Raw genomic sequence first — 20,321 nt, forward strand, 5'->3', positions numbered from 1 at the left:
AATGGTTTGCTTCTAAAGAAATAAATAATTTGAATGTTCCAAGTGAGATATAAACGTTCTCTGTGTCAAATCGCCAAAGTGAAATCGATGTCACATTTGTAAATGACGCAGCAAATAGATTAGGTCTTAGATGGAAAGTTACTGAAGGTGATAGCGTTAGCGATCATACGCTAATCATTGTGAAAATGGGCATTACATCCGTTAACACTGAAATAGCATAAGATAGGCGCTGGGATACTAAAGATGTGTCCTTAACATAATGCCAGGCATCCTCTGTACTCAAACCCTGATATTAAAGATGTTTCCTGGGAAGTTTACTCCTCTTGGATTAATGACCAGTTTTCTATAACCGCTGATGAGTTTTCTGCCCAAAGTTCAGATGAACAGATCTGAACAGCTATAATTAAAGGTCTGGTATGGAGTGTCTATGATGGCAAGCTCCGTAGGATTAGGAAGTGTAGCCCAAAAAACGAGGTGGTGGACCACTACAATGGCCACCAAGAAGAGAAAGCTAAGGAGAAGCAAAAAGCTTCTACAGAGGGTTGGAAGTAGAAACTTAGTTTAGATAATCTAAAACAGAAATATATGGAAAAACTTAGGGAATTCAAGACACTTGTAGCTAGGACTAAGGAACAACACTGGACAGATTTCATCGCTGACAATAGGAATGACGCCTGTGGAAAGGTGTACAAATTTGTTCGAGGAAACAATAAATGCACTGACATTAGTAGTCTTTGTATTGACAACGTTGTCAACATGGAAGGAATGTGCCGGTGCAGATTCTTTTGTATTGATGGATACCAGACAGCGCAGAAGAAGTAGAAGTATGAACCCTTCGCACAGCGCTTCAGAAAGCTACGTCAAGACGGTCTCCAGGTCTGGATTGAATAACTGGAGAGATGTGTAAAAGCCTCTGGAAAGCTATTCCTGAGCACCTGATTAGCTTGTATCGATGTTGCGTTCGAGAGGGGTATTTTCCATCAGAATGGAAAACACCTAAGGTTGTTGTGTTTTTGAAATCTCCTGATAGGATCCGGAGCAATCCACGATCCTATAGGGGCATCAGTCTCCTTCGACTTCAGGAACATAGAACAGATAGACAGTCAAATAGGCAATTTGATTTTAAGCAGGGTTTGAGTACAGAGCATGCCTGGCATTATGTTAAGAACAAGATTCACAATAGTAGGAGTAAATATGTATTAGGAATATTTGTAATCGTTAATGGAGCATTCGATTATCTTAGATGGTGAAGTGTTTTAGAAAGGCTTATGCAAATAGTCTGTAAGGATATGACACCCTGGAAGAGATATTTCTTGGGCAGACATTCCTGCATTGTTGGAACTAGGAACTCTGTGTGGAAAGATGTAATTAGAGGATACCCACAGGGACCTATCTGTTGTCCATTTATCTGAAACATGGATCTCTTGTTGTATCCATTGGAGGAGTTACTGACTCCTGACTGATTGTTGTGCATATGCTGACAATATACTGATACTAATAGTAGAAAGAAGTAAATCGGAGATAGAAAATAGAACAGTGGATAGTACGAGAATTGTTGGTGAATGGTGCCGACGTGTAGGCATAGAAATAGCATTGGATAAGACCATGATGATGAAGTTAAAGGGCATATTAAATGGCATATCGCTTAAATAAGTTTAAGTGGTCAAGTACTTAGACACCAATGTAGGAAAAAGAATGAATTTTTATCCTCATCTCGATCATATGAAAGACAAACTACGTACACTAGTCCCAAAGGTTAGGAGAAGCCTTAGGAATGAGTGGAGTCTAAGTAGGAGAGCGACACGTACTATATATCAGGAGCTATTTGTTGCCTGTGCAACATATGGTGCCTCTATATGGTACGACGGTGTCAGGACTTCGCGGGGTCTCAAAAAGATCCTCTCGGTTCAACGGGTGGCTTCGTTAGGGTCCATCCCGATGTGTCGTACGGTATCTACAGATAAGCTGCAGGTCCTGATGGGCAATGCGCCGTTAGACCTAAAGGTAGTTAAGCGAGCAGCCATTTACTTGGTTAGGAAGAATAAAGATTTGCCACACATATAGACTGGCTAAAAAACATCGATACCAGTTCTACTAGCAGTAGGAATTTGAAAAATATACTGAATGAACTAGATTGCAGGATAGGTGGGACGGCTGTGAATGTGGAAGAGTAACCTGCGAATTTATTCGGGATGTAGCTTTCGTCAGGGATAGATCAGACTTTGATTTCGGCCTACATTATGGCTATCTACTAACGGGACATGGATCTGTTAATGCATTCTTGCACTTAAGGGGCCGAAGTGGCAATGCGAACTGCGCTTGTGGACTTGAAAACTGGCTGCACATACTATGTCAGTGCCCTCTCTACAAGGATATTAGTAACATGCAGGCAATAAGAGTCGAAATAGTAGGAGATAACCTCAATGTAGGCGAAGTTTTTGGAAATGTAGAAAGAACAGAAGTGTTAGGTACTGTTGGGTATAACGCAACCTTAAAATGTGAACAATAACTTATTTTATTTTATTTGTGCTTATGCACGAATTATTTTATAGTAACATATGTTAAATATCTAATGTAATATGTAATGCGATCGCACATGGAAGAACGACCGCGATGCAAGTAAAATGTTTAGTCATAGCAAATATGCAATTGCGAAGTCCAGACCTGAAAGAAGTTGATCCATATAACGTTGGAACATTTGTGCGGTATTTCATAGTCCAAATATCATTACGTTGAATTCGAAAAGGCTGAACTGCGTTATAATTGCGGTGTTTTTTCATTTTCTCTACAACTGTCGGTATATTGAAGTATGCTTTTTCGATGTCTATTAGAGTGCAGATCGATTTAACCGTTGAAAGTTTGTGCAAAGTCTTGAAAGTGCAGTTAGGGTATATTTCTGATAAAGTTTGCACGTTAAGTCGCCATTCTTTTTGCGAATTATATATAACGGACTAGTCCATTCGCTCTCCAAAGATGTGTAAATTTGTTGACTTAACATGTACTGACGGGTTATCTGCAACATATTTGAAAACAGGACGTCCGTTAGTGTATATGCGATGTTGCACCGTTGTTTTTGTTGTATCCAAAAAACAAATCGAATGTGGTAAAGCTAGGTTCTTGAAACTGGATAGGAGTTGCTGATATTTATTGACGTTGTTGACTGAAGAAACTCGAGAGTAGGATTTCGGAAATGCACAACGTCTGCAACTTAGTTTGTTATTATAAATAGGCCTTGCCTGGCGTCACATGATTTCAAGCTCCCTCTATACTGGGCATAAGTTCTCTACAAATTGCCTCCATCTTTGCATTTTTACTGCCACTTCTCTGAGCTTAACAATATTGATGTATTATATGCAATCCGCACACCTATATTATAGATTGGCTGTTAGTTTCGTTTAGTGTTGATCTGCGCCAGATAATCTTATGTCTTCCTCTTCTACTATTGCCTTGCGGATTATATGTAAGGGCTTGAAAATAAACTTCACTTGACGGGTTTCGTAAGGTGTAACCAATCCAACCAAACTTTTTCTTGCGGATATTTGTGTTGATGTTGTTTTTATTAGTTGTGTTCCACAATTGTGTGTTTGAAATTCGGTTTGGCAAAAAGATGCGTAATATTTTCCGAAGGCACCGGTTTACAAACCCACGCACTTTGTTTTGAATTATCTCGGTTACGAGCCATGTTTCGCAACCATATAGCAGTACGGATAAATCACATACTTTGAAAATGTGAATTTTCGTCGTTACATATAAAAGCTAGATCTCTATATTGTATTCTTTGTAAACGCGTCAATCACCTTTCACCATTTAGCACCATTTATCGTTCGCATAATCCAAATATTCTATTCGGTTATTTTGGGTCTGTTGTGTGGACTACAATTTAATAAAACAAAATATTATAGGTTTATGATTATTTATTAACTGCATCCGATGGGTATGCAGGTTGGAATCAGAATGAATTCATATGCTCTGCTTCATAAGCTTAGAACTAAACTTAACATACAAAAATAACTTACAATAGCACTTATTATGTGTCTAAGGGAATGGTAAAGCATGCATACATAAAATCTTATTGCACATATCGTAGTTTTAAATAACATGAAGATTACTGCTTCATGTGTGCTTTAGCAACAGGAATGTGCTAGCCAGGCATAATTCATGTAGCTGTGCATTACTAAGTAAATTATATAGTCTTTTATATAGTCTTTTAGCAACAAAATATATTTACTGAAGTTGCGTTAGAATTAATGTATATACGTAAATGAATGCATACTACAGGTCTAAAGGGCTCCTCCATATGATGCCACGGCTACTATTTTTGTTTGCACGTTTAAAATTGCTTCGATAATAATTGTTTGGTTATCAATAATTCGCTTGTTAGTGACGTCAACCAATAAGTTAAAATTTTTAGGAAAATCGGCACCAGTTGAAACTTTTCCTCAGGCCCAGGTTGAGTTTTAGAAGTTTACAGTTGTATGTTTTAATGTGGGAACCATTTGCTGCGGATAGTGTACTTCTGATAGGCTTGGGCTGTAAGAAAGGAAATATTCACATATTTCCAACCTACATAGTTTCAATATAAACAAGCAACAACACCAACACTGTACTAGTAACATCAAAAGACATTTTAGTTACACATCACAATACATTATGTTTAATACACAACATTTAATATAATTTCACTCACTGTAAGAAATTTAATATAATCTAAAATAAAATAGATTAATTTTATTTAATATATATATTATATTAAAATAACTCACAAGTAATACACCGCATCTGCATCGGTAACACACGGAACACATCTGAAATTATTATTACAATTAACAAAAAAATAAAGAAATGTATTTAAATAAGTGAAGAATATACACACCTTATTTATTCACTATTTATATATTTATTTTATTTTTTTTATTTGTTTTTATTATTTGTTATTGATTTATTTTATTTATTTATTAATAAATAAATATAAATAATAAAATCACAAACACCGGCACTATATAAAAAAACACGTTTGTAAACAAGACAAGAAACGTCAAAGCATGAAAGCTTTGGTTAAATTTATAGCGTATTACTTAATAAAAATGTACATTACTTCTTGAACTGTTTGAGTAACCATTTATTTATTTTTATTAAAAAAATTTCTAATAAACAACTTGTTTTTTAAATGTCAATTGTTAACTTGCTTCGTTTACTTTTCTCTCACTTGGCCAGAGTTGCCACCCTTCAACCAATTGTTAATGCACCACATTATCCCCCCACCTAGTTACCGACCTAACGATACTTAAGTGGGAACCGTACATGATGTCCCGATGAAGTTACTCGTGATTGTTGTTTTGGTACACCATTTGAAGTTTTTCTTTCAACTTTTGCTGAAGGAATTTTACTACTACTATGACTAAAAAATGGATTTATTGGTATAGCATTTGGTGTATCGTTAAATAAATAAGCTACTTTTAGACGATCGATTGATATTTTGACTTCTCGTTGATGGATTTTCACAATGAAATATTTTTCATATTTATTTATTACTTCAAACGGTCCTTCGTAACTTTGTTCTAACGGTGTTCGAACTCGATCGATTCTTACAAACACGAATTTACATTCACTTAACGAATGATGTATGAACTGTTGATAATTACCATGTCGTTGTGGATTTGTTGAAGGGAGACTGAGTATTGCTTTGTGAAGCGATTGAGCGAATTCTGTCTCACTAGAACTAAGAATTCGCCGGGAATTCTCAAAGGTGCACCAAAAACCATTTCGGCTGGTCTTAGTCCAATATCACGCATGCCAAGCAGTATCAACGGTAGGGCAGAGCTCTAGCTAGTTGTTTCTGAGCATTTGTCTGCCATACTTTAACGAACGATGCCAACGCTCTATAATACCGTTTGATTACGGGTGGTATGGTGTGGTTCGTAAATGTTTAACTCCCAGCAACTCCATTAATTCTTTGAAAACAAATGACTCAAATTGCCTTCCTAAATCCGTGGTTATATATAAGGGAATACCATAAGTGGATATCCAACCACTGATAAGTGCAGTAGCAACATTTCGCGCCGTTATATCGACCATTGGAACTGCGACAGGCCATCTCGAAAATCGGTCGATACATGTCAAACAATAGCGAAAACCATTCGATGTTGGTAGTGGACCAATGATGTCAATGTTAATGTCCTCGAACCGAACGTCAACTGATGCGAAATCACATAGTGGTGATTTGGTGTGCAGATGTATCTTTGATTTCTGACATGGAATACATGAGCGTACATACGCGGCTACATCTTCTGACATGGAAGGTCTGTTAATGATTTGTTACAATTTTTTTGGTTGCTCTGACGCCTGGATGTGACAAGGAATGCATCTTGTAAGTGATATTTATTTATTTATTTATTATAATTAATTACAAAATATAAAATCTTATAACTAAGATCAGAAAAACGAGCGCTAGCTGCCAGGGCCTTCAGCTCGGATATTATAAATTAAATTTTATTTACTAGATTACAGGCTTTAATATATTTATACATCAAAAGTATATTTTTAACATTAATTGTTTTTAAAACGCTGGTTGGTGAGATATTGGGAAAGATATTACTACGAATAGAATTAAAAGAAGGGCAATCGTTAAGTATATGATCTATGGATGGTGTGCTATTACAAAATGGACAGTTTGATGGCTGATCGCCACTCAAAAGATGTTCATGAAAAATCTTTGAATGTCCCATACGCAATCGGATAAAAATCTTACATTGTTGATGAGTGCATGATTGTGGGTATATAGCTTTTAAACCACTGGTGTTGATCGGCTTGTAGCGATGGTTGTACACTGACCATTCCATAGCCCATTCGTCTTCCATATGTTTGTTTATAAAATTTAAAACGTCTTATCTTTCGGATGTCTTGAATAAGAATAAGGGAGAGCGAATGGCGGCAGAGGCAGCTTGATCTGCTAGTTCGTTTCCTTTAATTCCTGCGTGCCCAGGAATCCACATAATTTTAATTTTGTTTGAAAAACGTATGCATTTGTAAGTTGTAAGTGATAGCTTGGCGACAACTCTTTGGTATGTAAGGTCTTATTCTATCTCGTAAAATGTGACAATAGAGTTCCTTTGTTGATTCCGGAATAGACAACTTTGTAAGGGAAATCGTCTTATCTCAACCTTTCTTCAGAAGTGTCTGTAAATCTGCGTCATATTGTTGTACAGCTATCTCATCAAAGTTTATAACCACATTCTGTACCAAGCCGATTCTTGAAAGCAAGTCTGCATTTATATAATTATTGTCTGCTAATGCAAAACGCTCGCTGTACTGTACAAATTTCGAAAATAACATTCTATTGTTACACATGTGTGATATTGTGCCGCTGTCAAAGTACCATATGTCTCTTTTTATGTTTGTTTCTGATGTGTCCTGTGGCCTGTTTTACTTCAAACAAATGTTGTAGTCTTTTTCGATTGAAAGTCAAACACATGATGTAGAGTGTATATGCACCTTTATTAAGTTACTTTTGTATTCCTAAATGCTGTCGCCGCCTCTGCTCGCTCGTCTGTCACCGTTGTTCCGTTGCTGTGGTTGTTGCTATAAATGAAGACTATTGTTGCTGATGATGTGTTGTTGATGATGTCGAGACTAACATTGTATGCTGTAGTTGAGCCCACGTTGTATGTTGTAGTTGAGACTACCGTTGTATGCTACGTTTGACACTGCTGCTGCTGTTGCCGATGATATGTTGTTGATGATGTGTGTATGAATATTTTGAGTAATTCACTTGTTGTTGTTTTGTAAATTAAATAAATTAGTTCTTTAATTTAATTAATTATTCCATGCATTTAGAACCATTGTTTATTTACAATTTTTCTTTAGCTTAAATTTTTATAATTTTTATAATTTTTATTATTTAATTAACAACACAATTTATTAGTAAAACAATTTATTCATTCAGTTCATTTACTACTCGATTCTAACACTCGAATCACCGCATTGAAACAGCACCTGATCACTATAGCAAGATAAAACAGCGACTGACTCGTCCAACTTTTCTGTACTTTCGTATCAGCTTCAAAAGTAACGTGTTTGCTGGTCACGTTTCGTAGTGTCAGCACATTCCACGTTCACGTTGTGGGGCCATTGCCTTCTGCATAGTCCCATGCTATCGCATCGTAACATGAGACTTAATGCAAGGCTGTTCTTATATTTTTATTTATTGACGGTCAAACCGTTTACCACACACCCTATTGTGCATGTACCCATAACAGGAGACAGTCTCTATCGATATTGTTGCTATCTTGCACAATTCCTGTATTTGCTTGATGTTCTCTTGCTGTTTTAAAACCACCTCCTCGAACGTAAGGATGCGTTCCGTTATCAATGTGTTCTTAACTGTTGGAATCACCCAAACTAGTTCCCATTTCATTACCTTATTTTCGAATACTTTCCCTTGCATGAAGACTGACAATTTGAAAAATTTGCAACATAGTGCCCAGCATGTGTGATGTTCTTCCTATTACAGGTGTTATTAAGGGTATTGTTCCACTCATTAATTATGACAATCACACTGCTACTGAGTTCCAGAAACGAGCTCTTGCTCATTGTTATGGATTGGCAATATCCCTTGAACAGGCAATGATTACTAACTTCCAGCTCAAACAAAGACTGGTCTTCCCTAAACTTATATATTTTATCAAGCACCTGTACGGTAGTTTCGGGTTCTGCCACTATCTGTAGTTGCTGTTTATTTGGTATAGGTAATATGAGGATCTTGTCGACAGTTATGAACTCCGACAGTATCTTGATTACTAGACTCAGCTCGCCGTTACTCAATGGCTTGCTCCAGTCCTTATCCTCTGCAGCTTTTCCAGGTTAACTTCCAACTTCTCGGATTCCAATGATGTTAAAATATCCGGTAGAAAAACTCCCCTTTTTGCCGCCGCTAAGGTCGCTGCTAAATGTTGTACTCTTCCCTTAAATATATTCAATCGGAAAAATAAAGCAATTGTAAGGTCTTCTTGGATTCGCATTTTGTTCCTCTCTCCTAGTTCCAACAACTTCCCTAGTATTATTTTCCGGTCAGCATCTAAGGCATGTCTCAATGAGTCGATGGATCTGTTGAATACATCGTTAATCAGCAGCTGCTGATTCGTATTCTTAACAAGATTGTAATTATTTTCATCATGCACTCTCAGATGTTCGTTGATGTTTTGACGATCCTCTTCAGTCATTGTTCCATATAGCCAATTTTGTACATTACCAACGGCGTTAAACAATCCCCTTTTATGTCTTGATTCTACCAAATTATCGATTGTTCTTTGTATTGCCTCGATCTCCTCTTCCGCTATAGCTTTGTAGCTTGTCTTGTTCAAATGGTCCAATGTGTTCCTAAAGTGATCTAGCAATGCATGTAGATCATGCATATTCACTCCGTGAATTATATAAGTGTATTTACTCACGATCCTCGTAGGTCCCAGTTTACTTCTGAATACCCTAGCTCACTATGTAATTGTTGAATCGTCATATTGGCTGCATTACTGCGTGATTCTATTAGGATTAGGTAACATACCAGGGAACACTGAAATACGAAACTTCATCGTTAATTTAGGGAACAAAGATCGACAAAGGTCGTTATGCTACCCATCACCACTTTTAACATTCTATCATTTTTCAACCCTGAACCTATATCTATATGAAAGCTGAGTTTCTATGAATAACGTTTCAAATAATTAAACATTGACAACCCTTGTTTCTACTGAAAAATAAATAAGAGTTAGCAGTTTTAATCCAAAACAGAAAAAGACAACCAAAAATAAAATGTTGATAGAGCAATTGCTTCACAAGTTGTAACTATAAAGACTAGCGCACCTCGCCCAGAAGAATCTGCTGGTCTAATGTCAATAGTAACGCAGGTTGTCATGCAAATGAACGCTAATTGCTTGAGAGTCCATGGATGATTGATATGCTTAATCTTGGTATGGTGACATTCGGTTTTGGTGTGTGTTATTTGAGTAAAAGACATTGAAACATCTAATGCAGAATTAACACAAAGGTAAGGAATTAAAACGGCTCATAATGGCCGTTTGTCTCAATTATATATGTATATTCGTAAAACGATAGGATACTAAGTGCTCGCGATCTGAACAAGAAAGATCGAGATAATCTTAGTATAAAAATAACAGAAGTTGTTAAGGAAGGTGCTGCGGCTTGCTATGAGAATTAAATCACTTATTATTCCTTTTGGTGATCCAAAAATTTCTGCCCATTCTGATAACTTTTTGATGACTTTTTCTGCAGCTATTTTTTTAGATCGATAAAGCCAAACAAACTAACTGAACTCATTAAAAAGTACCAATATATATTTATACTTCTTTGTTGTTATATTCATTAGTCTAAGTGATCTATATGTAGGGTATATAAAGGTACGTCTCCTTTTTCAATAACGTGCATATGACCTTCTTGCTTTTTGTTGAACTTTACAATTTTTTATAACTTTCTCAACTTTTTGACGAAGATGTGGTAAAAAATATTTTTGTTCCAGTGCGTTGACTACTTTCTCTGTAACAAAATGCCCTTATTCATGTTCATCGCGAATTATATTATACGAGAAGTTTTAAACATCCTTCTCTTTCCACAGAATATTATTTTTTATTTATTGAGTAGTTTTCATACGGTTCTGTTCCCAAGACCTGTTTTATTACCATAAGATGCTTATTATCTGTTTGTGCTTTTTGAAGTCTTGTGGAGATTTCTTCTCTGATAATCATACCATTTATAGGTGTCCGACTTAAGGCGTCAACATGTCTCATTGCTTTCGCTTTACGATGTTCAATAGTTTAGTGATAATCTTGTAAATATAATATCCAACGTATTACAGCTAGCTGGTCAAAAGCGTTCTATGCTTTTGCTGACAGTGCTCTTGAATGCTTGAAAATCTGTGACCAACTTAAAGTTTCTTCCGAGTAAATAGTGACGTAACCTTTGGAAAGCTAAATATGCTTTTATGTCCAGATTGAAACTATGCAGTTTTGTTTCATCTGGTGTACATTTTCTACTCCAATAATTTATCGAAGACCATTTTCCCTCGAACTGTTGAAGTAAGATTGATGTACGTAATTCTGTTGCTGCTGTTTGAGAAAACATTCTTAAAACTAACTGTTTAGTGAGAATGCTTTTTATTTGCTCTATAGATGTTTGCTCTGTTGAACCAATCTTGAAATCGAAATCTTTTTTGAATAGATCCTTAAATGGTTTTGTTATCACTGCATAGTTCTGTACAAATTTTCGGAAAGATCCTGTCAAACTCAGAAATGATTGGAGTTTTTTAATATTTGTTGGCACTGGAAAGTTTTTGATCGTGGCACAATTTTCCACATCAGGTGAAATACATCCGTTTGTGATCCACAGTCCTAAATAAACAATTTCCGTTTGTTAAAATTTACACTTTTTCCATTCAATTTTTAAACCAACCAAATCTAACGTTATAAAAATCCATTTACCTTCTAAAGCTTCAACGACTTCCTCCATTAATGGGACTGGGAAAACATCTTTTTGTACAATCTTATTTAAATCCCGATAATCCATGCAAATTCTTTTACCGTCACTTTTTTTAGCTGCAACAACTATTCGACTGGAAACTTCTGACTTTTTTCTTTTGCTGTTTCAATTATACCGATAGCTATTGTTTTTTTATTATCATGACCCGAAATGTTTTTAGTACATTCTTGTATTTCACAGTTTAATGTCTTCGCAATTTTTTGCTCGATTACCGAAATATCCGCGACGCTGTCTACCAAACAGTTTAACTTTTTGCCGTCTATTAGTATCTACTTTGTTGCGTTTCGTTGCATTTTTTATAATATTTATTTCATTTTTGCTCTTTACTTCATTTGAAGTTTTTTAATTCTTTTACTTCTATAAATTTTATGTACATTTGAAAAACCTTAATTCATATAATACTGCAGCCACAGATTCGATCTTCAAGTCCCGATGGAGGTCAGTATTCCTAATGAACCACGGAGCATTGACTAAATTTCTTAAAAGTTTGTTTTGGAAATTTTGGATGATTTGAATAGAGGATTTTGGTGCACATCCCCATAAATGGATTCCATACGTCCACACCGAAGCTAAGACTTGCTTGTATATCATTAATTTGTTGTTTAGAGAGACGGGTGTTTTTTCCCCAACTAGCCAATATAAATTTTTGTATTTGGATTCTAGTTCAACTCGTTTTTTCTTTATATGTTCTTTCCATTTGAACTTTGCATCTAAGTTCATGCCAAGGTATTTAGCTGTGTTTGAGTATAATATTCGAGCACTGCACATAGTTATCGGCAAATAGTCAATTTTTTTGTTTGTGAAATTTACATGGACGGATTTCGTTTGGTTGAGCTCAATTTTCCATTTTTTAGTCCAACTAATAATTTGATCAATGGAATGTTACGTTGCTTCTGTTGATTCGTTTGTGGTATTTCCAGTGGTAAGGATCGCTGTATCATCTGCAAACGTGGCAATAACACTTTCTGGTGGGACTTGCAAGTCGGCTGTGTAAATTAGATACAGAATTGGGCCAAGTATACTTGTCTGCGGTACTTCGGCTTCAATTTGTTTAAGTGTTGAGTACACGCACCATTATATTTCACTCTGAAGAATCGCCAAGATAAGTAGGACCACATAATTTCGGATATCTGTTTCGAAAATGATTGTTCAATCTTATACACAAGTCCTTTGTGTCAAACTTTATCAAAGACTTAGATACGTCTAGGAATACTGCAGTGCAAATTTTTTGTTTTTCAAGTGCTCTTTCGATTTTGTCGCATATTCTGTGTACTTGTTCTACAGTAGAATGTTTTTTTCGGAACCCAAACTGATGACTCGGAACTATTTGATTTTCGTTAGAATAATCTGTATTCTATTAAGGAAAATTCGTTCAAAGATTTTTGATAAAACGGGTAATAAAGAAATTGAACGATACAACGAAACTTTATTAGCAGGTTTTCCATGTTTGTGTACCATAAGTACTTCCGCTACTTTCCAATAAATTGTGAAGTGTCTTAAGCGCAGAGCTGCATTAATTATTTTGCATAGTTTGATTATACCTTTATTAGGGAATTGATTTAAGATCTCAGCGGTTATCTGATCCCAACCAGGAGCCTTTTTTAGTTTCATATTTCTTATTTCTTTGCATTGTTTATGCAATGACCCTCATTGCATTTCTCAGTTTCAGAAATGCTCAAATGCAAAAGATTTTGTAATATACCTAGATTGCTATGAATAAAAATATTGTTTTAATGATTTAGAAATTTGAATGCTGAATAGTGAAATTTGGAAATTTTGTTTTGCTTATTTAGAGGAAGTTAAAGTATCGTGGGAGAAAATATTATTTCGATACTTTAATGGTTTTGTAACTAGAATAGTTACAAAGAATCAAGTTTTGTAACCAATTTGGTAATATAAAAAATATACCGTGGGATAAATAATTATTTGGGACACTTATGAGACATATACTGTCGAATTTTGCAATTTATTATTAATAAGACAAATTTGATCACATAGACCAATTAATTGGAATATTGTGAAGTGTTGGCGGAGCCAATGTCGTGGTCCTAATGGGTTGTATAACAAACACATGATGTATGGTGTTCAATCATGAACATGAATTTATATATTTTATTATTATAGTTTATTATTGTAAATCCATTATCACCTAAATTCTTAGAATAATGTACTAAGGAAAAATATAGATAAATAGTAACATTTTTGAGCATCCGTATCTAAATTATTAAAATAAAATATATTCATAAAAACAATAGGAGGAAAATCCCTAGTGTTGGGACTTCCGTCCTTTTTTAACCTTTTTTAACCTTTTTTTACAAACAATAACAAAATGTAATACAGTCCATTAAAATCATATTATTTTAACCTTGATGTAGAAATTAGTCTTAAGATATTTTTGTATAAAAACACAACATTGTTTTAAATAAAATCAGTAACTACAAAATACTCAATCAAAGTACTTCAATAATATAATCAGTACATTTTGGTCCTTCGAGCCGGATATACCAAGAGTGCTATGATCAATAATATAATAGTACATTTTGGTCCTTCGAGCCGGATATAGCAAAAGTGCTATATCAGTGTACTTCACTAATATAAAAGTACATTTTGGTCATTTGTAGATATGTTTCTGCATCCTGTATCCTACTTCCGTAAAAATTTATTTGTTTTTGCAAGTCTGTCACCTGTCCTTGGGACTTTACAAGAACTTGAGGGATTACCTGTTGATGCATTACAAGAATTCAAGCTATCATGAAAACTATTCTTTGCAGATTCTTTTTTTTCGATTTTTTGAAGTTCCGGTTCGAAATCAATTTTTATTGATATATGATCATTTTGTAATCTCATATATCGCCCATCCTGTTCCTTTAGTTCCTTAATATTCTTACCATATTCATCGCATTTATTTTTATATTCAACCACATCGGATCAGTGGACGTAGTTGCATCATCATGGAATATGGTAGTATACTTTAACTTAAACTCATTTTTCGACACAATAAAACAAGCAGATAGAATTTTAATCACAATGAGTAAGACTTGTGAAAATTTACAAACTTTTGAAGGGCAGTGTAATCGGCTTTTAGACACAATGAAACGGCAAGTTGAGAATATGAAGAACACGAATCAATATCTATTTCCACAAAATATTAAAAGATCTAAAAGAGCACTATTTGAATTCATTGGATCGCTGCAACATATCTTTTTTGGAACAATGAATGCAGATGATAGGAGGCAGATTACATATGTAAAGCAGAGAATAAACTTTTAGCTTTAGAGAATGTTGGTACACTACCATCTATTTTGTGAAGAGCATGATGCAATATTTTGACAAAATCCTCGCAGCTGAAGACAATACTGCGACGATACAGTTTAGGTTGTGAAGTAGGATTGAAGAGACTAGGATAAATATGGCCATTTGGTAACCCATATGGATAGAGGAATTTAGAAATGAGAGAGCGGCGATAAGAAGTCAAAGGTTGACCATAAGGCTCATTATAGTTGGTGAGTAATTTTTCCAGTTCAGAATGGACAAGATACTGAGGATAACCGTTGGTATAGAACCGAACAAGACAGTCAGCAAGATCTACGGAAAGGAAAGTATCGCTAGTGCGATAAAATACACGACGCAAATGAGTAGAGAGTACAGATTGCTTAACTTTAATGGATGTATGTGAAGTATAATGGGTCAAACGCATGGATTCGGTGGACTTATGATAGACATTTACTAAGAAAGCATGAGAGGATTGGAAAATACGATGATCGAGATAAGCAACACAAGGGTAAACACTATATTTGAGATCTGGTTTTTCTACAGTATAAGTTACGTCGTATCCAATGAGACGGGGAAAAGCATCCATAAAACTAGAAACAGAGAAAGAAGGCATGTAGAGGAGCACATCGTCGATATACTTCCACCAAGCTAAAACACTATGGGACAAGAACAATGGATTATAATTAAGTTCAATCTGAGCATCTAGAAATATGGTGGCCAATAAGCCAGAGGCCCCTCCACCTTGTGGTAACCCTTCGTGTTGCTGATACAAATCACCATTGAATGTGAAATAATTGGCCTTATGGAGTATAAAATCTAATATAGATTGCAACATACTGACATCGATAGGGCAAGCAGCTTTAAACCAATCCTGACCCATAAAAAACTGCAGTAAATCCCATAAAGGAGGGATGCGAGTACTTGGGTACATTTCTCGTATTGCCATTGTAACTAATACATAACCTGGACGAGGCTGCAATTGTAGTAAATGATCGGTAAGCTTATTAATGTTAGACAGATTATGACACGAAAGCTTACTCTGGAGAGCAGCAGATAAGAAAAACTGACATAGCTTGTGTAAGGGGTGAGAGTACCATTGAATGGGACTGCAAATCGGACGGACCGGATTGTCAAGCTTATGGGTCTTGATAGTTCCATATAGATAAGGGAAGGTTGGCGAGGATGATAATAACTTCTTAAGGCTAGCATTTATAGAGGAGGGATAAAGATTAGGTTTAGCAGCATGAAGACGACACAAAGGATTAACAACCTTCCGGTACTGCGCCTGAATCTTGCGAGAAAGCTGGTCCTGATCACCGATGAATATTGAACAAGCTCCAGTACTAATATAACTCTGCAATAGGTCATCAATTTTTCCAATGTAAGAATCCCTATACATTAATATAGTGGCCTTGCACTTGTCAGACTGGACCAACAATAAATCATTACGAGCCTAAAGGAATTTATGAGTAACGTTGAATAAATGCGTAAGCATGGAATGGTAAGGTGAAGGAACACGATGAGTACGCATTGCAGCCAAGAATTTTACATAATGGTCATCCATCAAAGCCTTACAATAAAGTCCCAAATCATTTTGATATTCAGTGTGATACTTGTAATACTGAGCCAGGGCTGTGTAGTAATTGGAGATGGTAGGCGGAGCAACAGGACAGTAATTGGGACCAAAACTAACCAAAATACGCATCTCTAACGGAACAGTGATTGTAGTGAGATTAATAAAATCCCCAGGTATCGCACAAGGGTAAAGAGCTGGAAAGTAATTAAGAGAGGGTACAGTGGGGAAAAGCTGTGGGGACAGGGACGGAAGAGAGTTGCCCATAAATGCTGAGACAGAGGGGGCCAGACGTGATGGGATGGTAGAGGTCGTAGTGACGGGGACCGTAGAGACTATACAAGAGGCTGTATCCATGACATTCTTGGCTATGACCTGGGCAACATTATGTTTTCTAGCAACGATTTTAGCAGGAGTTTTAGTGACGCTTTTTGTGGCAAGGAGTGGTCTTGATTGTGGGTCTGTTGCTGGCTTTGGGCATGAGGCCATGAGTTTGGGATCCGTTTCTGTTCCTGATGGGACGGTTGATATGGTTGATAAAGGGGTAATGATGGGTGTTGTGTTAGCCACACATGGATGCGGACCGGCGGATATTGCGGGTCTGGATGACATCATGGAGATAACAATTGCTGATATAGAAATCCGTAAGATGTGAGCCCGATATGACGAGATGAATTAAAAAGCGGCGGCTATAATAAAAACACAACAGTGAATAAAATAGTAAATAGAGGAATGAATAGATAAATAAATAATAGAATAAACCAAGGAAAAGAATGAGCAAATGAATGGATAAATAAATGAATGGAGGGATAAAATTGATAAACTAAGTGGATGAATAAGATAAGCAAGTAGATGGATGAGAGGAATATATAAACAAACACATAGAATAACTAAATGTATATTAACAAGTAAGAGAACATATGAGTGGATAAGCAGAGAAAAATGGATAAATGAACTAATATACAAATACAATATATAATAATATATAAATGCGAAACAGATAAACAATAATGGATGAAGAAATAAATATGTATATATATACATACATAAATAAAAACAAAAATAAAAATAAAATAAAATGATAGTAATAAAATAAATAAAACGAAATGAAAAATAGGTTATTAAATTAATGAACAAATACAGTATAAATAATAATAATAAAAAATGAGACAACAGATAAATAATAATGCATAATATATATAAGTTAAATATTTATTTTTATTAATTTAGCAAAAATTTCATGTGTTTCTTATTCAGAGGCTGAAGCAGGAGAGACCGAGCGCAATTTTGCGAAGTTAGGAGATACCGAAGCCAAACGGGACTTTTCCAGACAAACAAATGGAAATCCCGTTTGGTAGCAACCATGCGTTCGAACAACATCGCATGATTGCTCCGTTAATGAGACTAAGCACAGGGCCGGATTTCGGGGTACGCGGGAGTTAACTCCTCCCTTACTAATTTCAAACGTCCTCGTTTGGGCCCCTGTACCTAGTTTCACACACCGCATCCGCTCTCCACCTCGCAAAAAGGAACCCGACACTCCCACTTAAAGCTACCATTTTTTATTGAGTTAAATACTTATTAACAATTGTTCATAAAAATAATTATAATATTAGATAATTAAATTATTGTTTATCTTATAATTTTTTTCAACTTAATTTTGATAATTTACAATTTTCTTTCCAATTTTAAAATTTTTACAAGCTTACTTAAATTTATTTATAAAATATAATTACAAAGTTAAATAACTAATTTATTGTTTAACTTATAATTTTTTCAAATTTAATTTCAATAATTTACAATTTTTTTTCCATTTAAAACTTTTACAAGCTTACTTAAATTTATTCATAAAATACAATTTATTAATTATTAATTATTAATTTTTCCAATTTAATTTCCATAAAAAATTTTTATATTATAACATTTTTTACTACAATTTTTTTATTTAGTAAGGAATTAAATATTGTTTTCTTTATTCTTACATTCATTCATTCACTCTTACTCCTTAAAATTAATTTACCACAGTTACTCTTCTTTCTTCTTCTCTTCTCTCATAACCTATCGGCTCAGAAAAACTTGAAAAACGACAACTATTAAAATTTTTATATTATTTTATATTTTCTTAAACCACGCTGTGCATTCTATAATAACTAATTACGTAGTTAATAAGGAAAAGAATAATTATTATTTTATTATAATAACTATCAATATTTTACCTTTTGGCAGCGCTATGCGCTTTATTATAAGTTAAGTAAAATATTAATAGATTTACATTATATTATTAGAGCAATTACCAATATTCTATCTTTTGGCAGCGCTATACGCTTTATTAAAAGTTAAATAAAATATTGATGGATTACCATTTATATTATTATGGTTATTATTAACATTACACAGCTCTTTGGCATGTGTCGTTGGAATTGCGAATTTTGTAAAAGTGTGCAAAATGTTTAATTTATTAAATACATGTGATTAAGAAATAAGACATGTGAGTAAGAAACAAAAATAGCTTATAAGTGAGCGGACGGTAATGGTTTTGGTTCTAAGAAAATTGCTTAAATTAAAACAAACTTTTGTTTGGTAATATTACATTGTTTTGTGTACCAAGCCGTGCGCGGTATGGGAAACCTTATTGTAGTCAAAATAGTCAAAGAATTGATTGGCTCAATCCTCGTCTAGTATGCAGAGAACACAGTTCTTTGGCAGCGCTATGCGCTTTATTAAATATTATAAGTAATTTTTTTCTTCTTATCTAATATGATTTTTGTGCACCACCCTACCAGATTCAGTTAAAACTGTTGAGTGGTGATTTTCTTTCACCTTTTCCTTCTTAAAACGCTTAGCCAATTTAGTCCCTATTCTTTTGTTTTGTTTTACATGAATCTCCTGTCCGGGTTCGTAGTCTTTAGCTTCCTCCTTATTTTTATTATGATATTTCATATCTTTTTTTGTTTATCCAATAGCCTTTCATAGTTCGCTAAACGGGTTTTTTTCATAGTCTTCTGGTCCAAAATTTAATATTCTTCCAAAAAATAAATCGACAGGTCTTTTATTTGTTACCGAATGAATGGAGTGGTTATATTCGTTCACAGCAGTCTCAACCAGTTCTGTAAAATTTTTACTTGAATCTTCCTGTTTTAGGCACCTCATGATTTCAGCAAGAGTTGAATGGAATCTCTCTACTTGTCCATTTACTTCACTTCTGTAAGGAGGGGTGGTGAAGATATTAATTTTTAAGTCATTTTCCATCATGAACCTGATTGACTGCGAATTAAAAGATTTTTCGTTATCGAAAACAACAGATTTTGGGACTCAAAAATAAAAAAGAATTTCTCTCAGCGGGTTTCTTATGTTTTCAGTACTCTTGCCATCTAACATCCTAACAACGGCGAACTTTGTAAATTTGCCGATTGCGGTAAGGATCTTCTTTTTATTGGTTGCAAAAATATCGATATGAAGAGTATGGCCAGGATGTGTTGGCATTGGGGTGGCACTTAAAACTTGATTACCAGGACGCCTATCATATTTATTTTCTTTGCATATCGTGCATTTTTTAATCACGATACGGATACGATTTAGGAATGTACTAAGGGAATGTACTAAGGAAAAATATAGATAAATAGTAACATTTTTGAGCATCCGTATCTAAATTATTAAAATAAAATATATTCATAAAAACAATAAAAGGAAAATCCCTAGTGTTGGGACTTTCGTCCTTTTTTAACCTTTTTTAAACTTTTTTTTACAAACAATAACAAAATGTAATACAGTCCAATAAAATCATATTATTTTAACCTTGATGTAGAAATTAGTCTTAAGATATTTTTGTATAAAAACACAACATTGTTTTAAATAAAATCAGTAACTACAAAATACTCAATCAAAGTACTTCAATAATATAATCAGTACATTTTGGTCCTTCGAGCCGGAT

The 20,321-nt window shown here is 34.7% G+C and overlaps 1 protein-coding gene across 1 annotated transcript; it reads right to left on the reverse strand.

Annotated features, from left to right (window-relative positions):
• Positions 1–14,782: 14,782 nt before the first annotated feature.
• LOC119688679 lies at positions 14,783–16,216 on the reverse strand. The gene has a single exon (XM_038103348.1). The coding sequence runs from the start codon at positions 16,214–16,216 to the stop codon at positions 14,783–14,785; it is 1,434 nt and encodes a 477-aa protein (XP_037959276.1).
• Between the last annotated feature and the right edge of the window lie 4,105 nt (positions 16,217–20,321).

The sequence above is a fragment of the Teleopsis dalmanni genome, chromosome X (assembly GCF_002237135.1).
Source record: "Teleopsis dalmanni isolate 2A chromosome X, ASM223713v2, whole genome shotgun sequence".
Taxonomy (NCBI): Eukaryota; Metazoa; Arthropoda; class Insecta; order Diptera; family Diopsidae; genus Teleopsis; species Teleopsis dalmanni.

Coding starts and splice junctions, on each gene's coding strand:
- LOC119688679 (XM_038103348.1), bottom strand. CDS start 16,216: ATGTATAGGGATTCTTACATTGGAAAAATTGATGACCTATTGCAGAGT.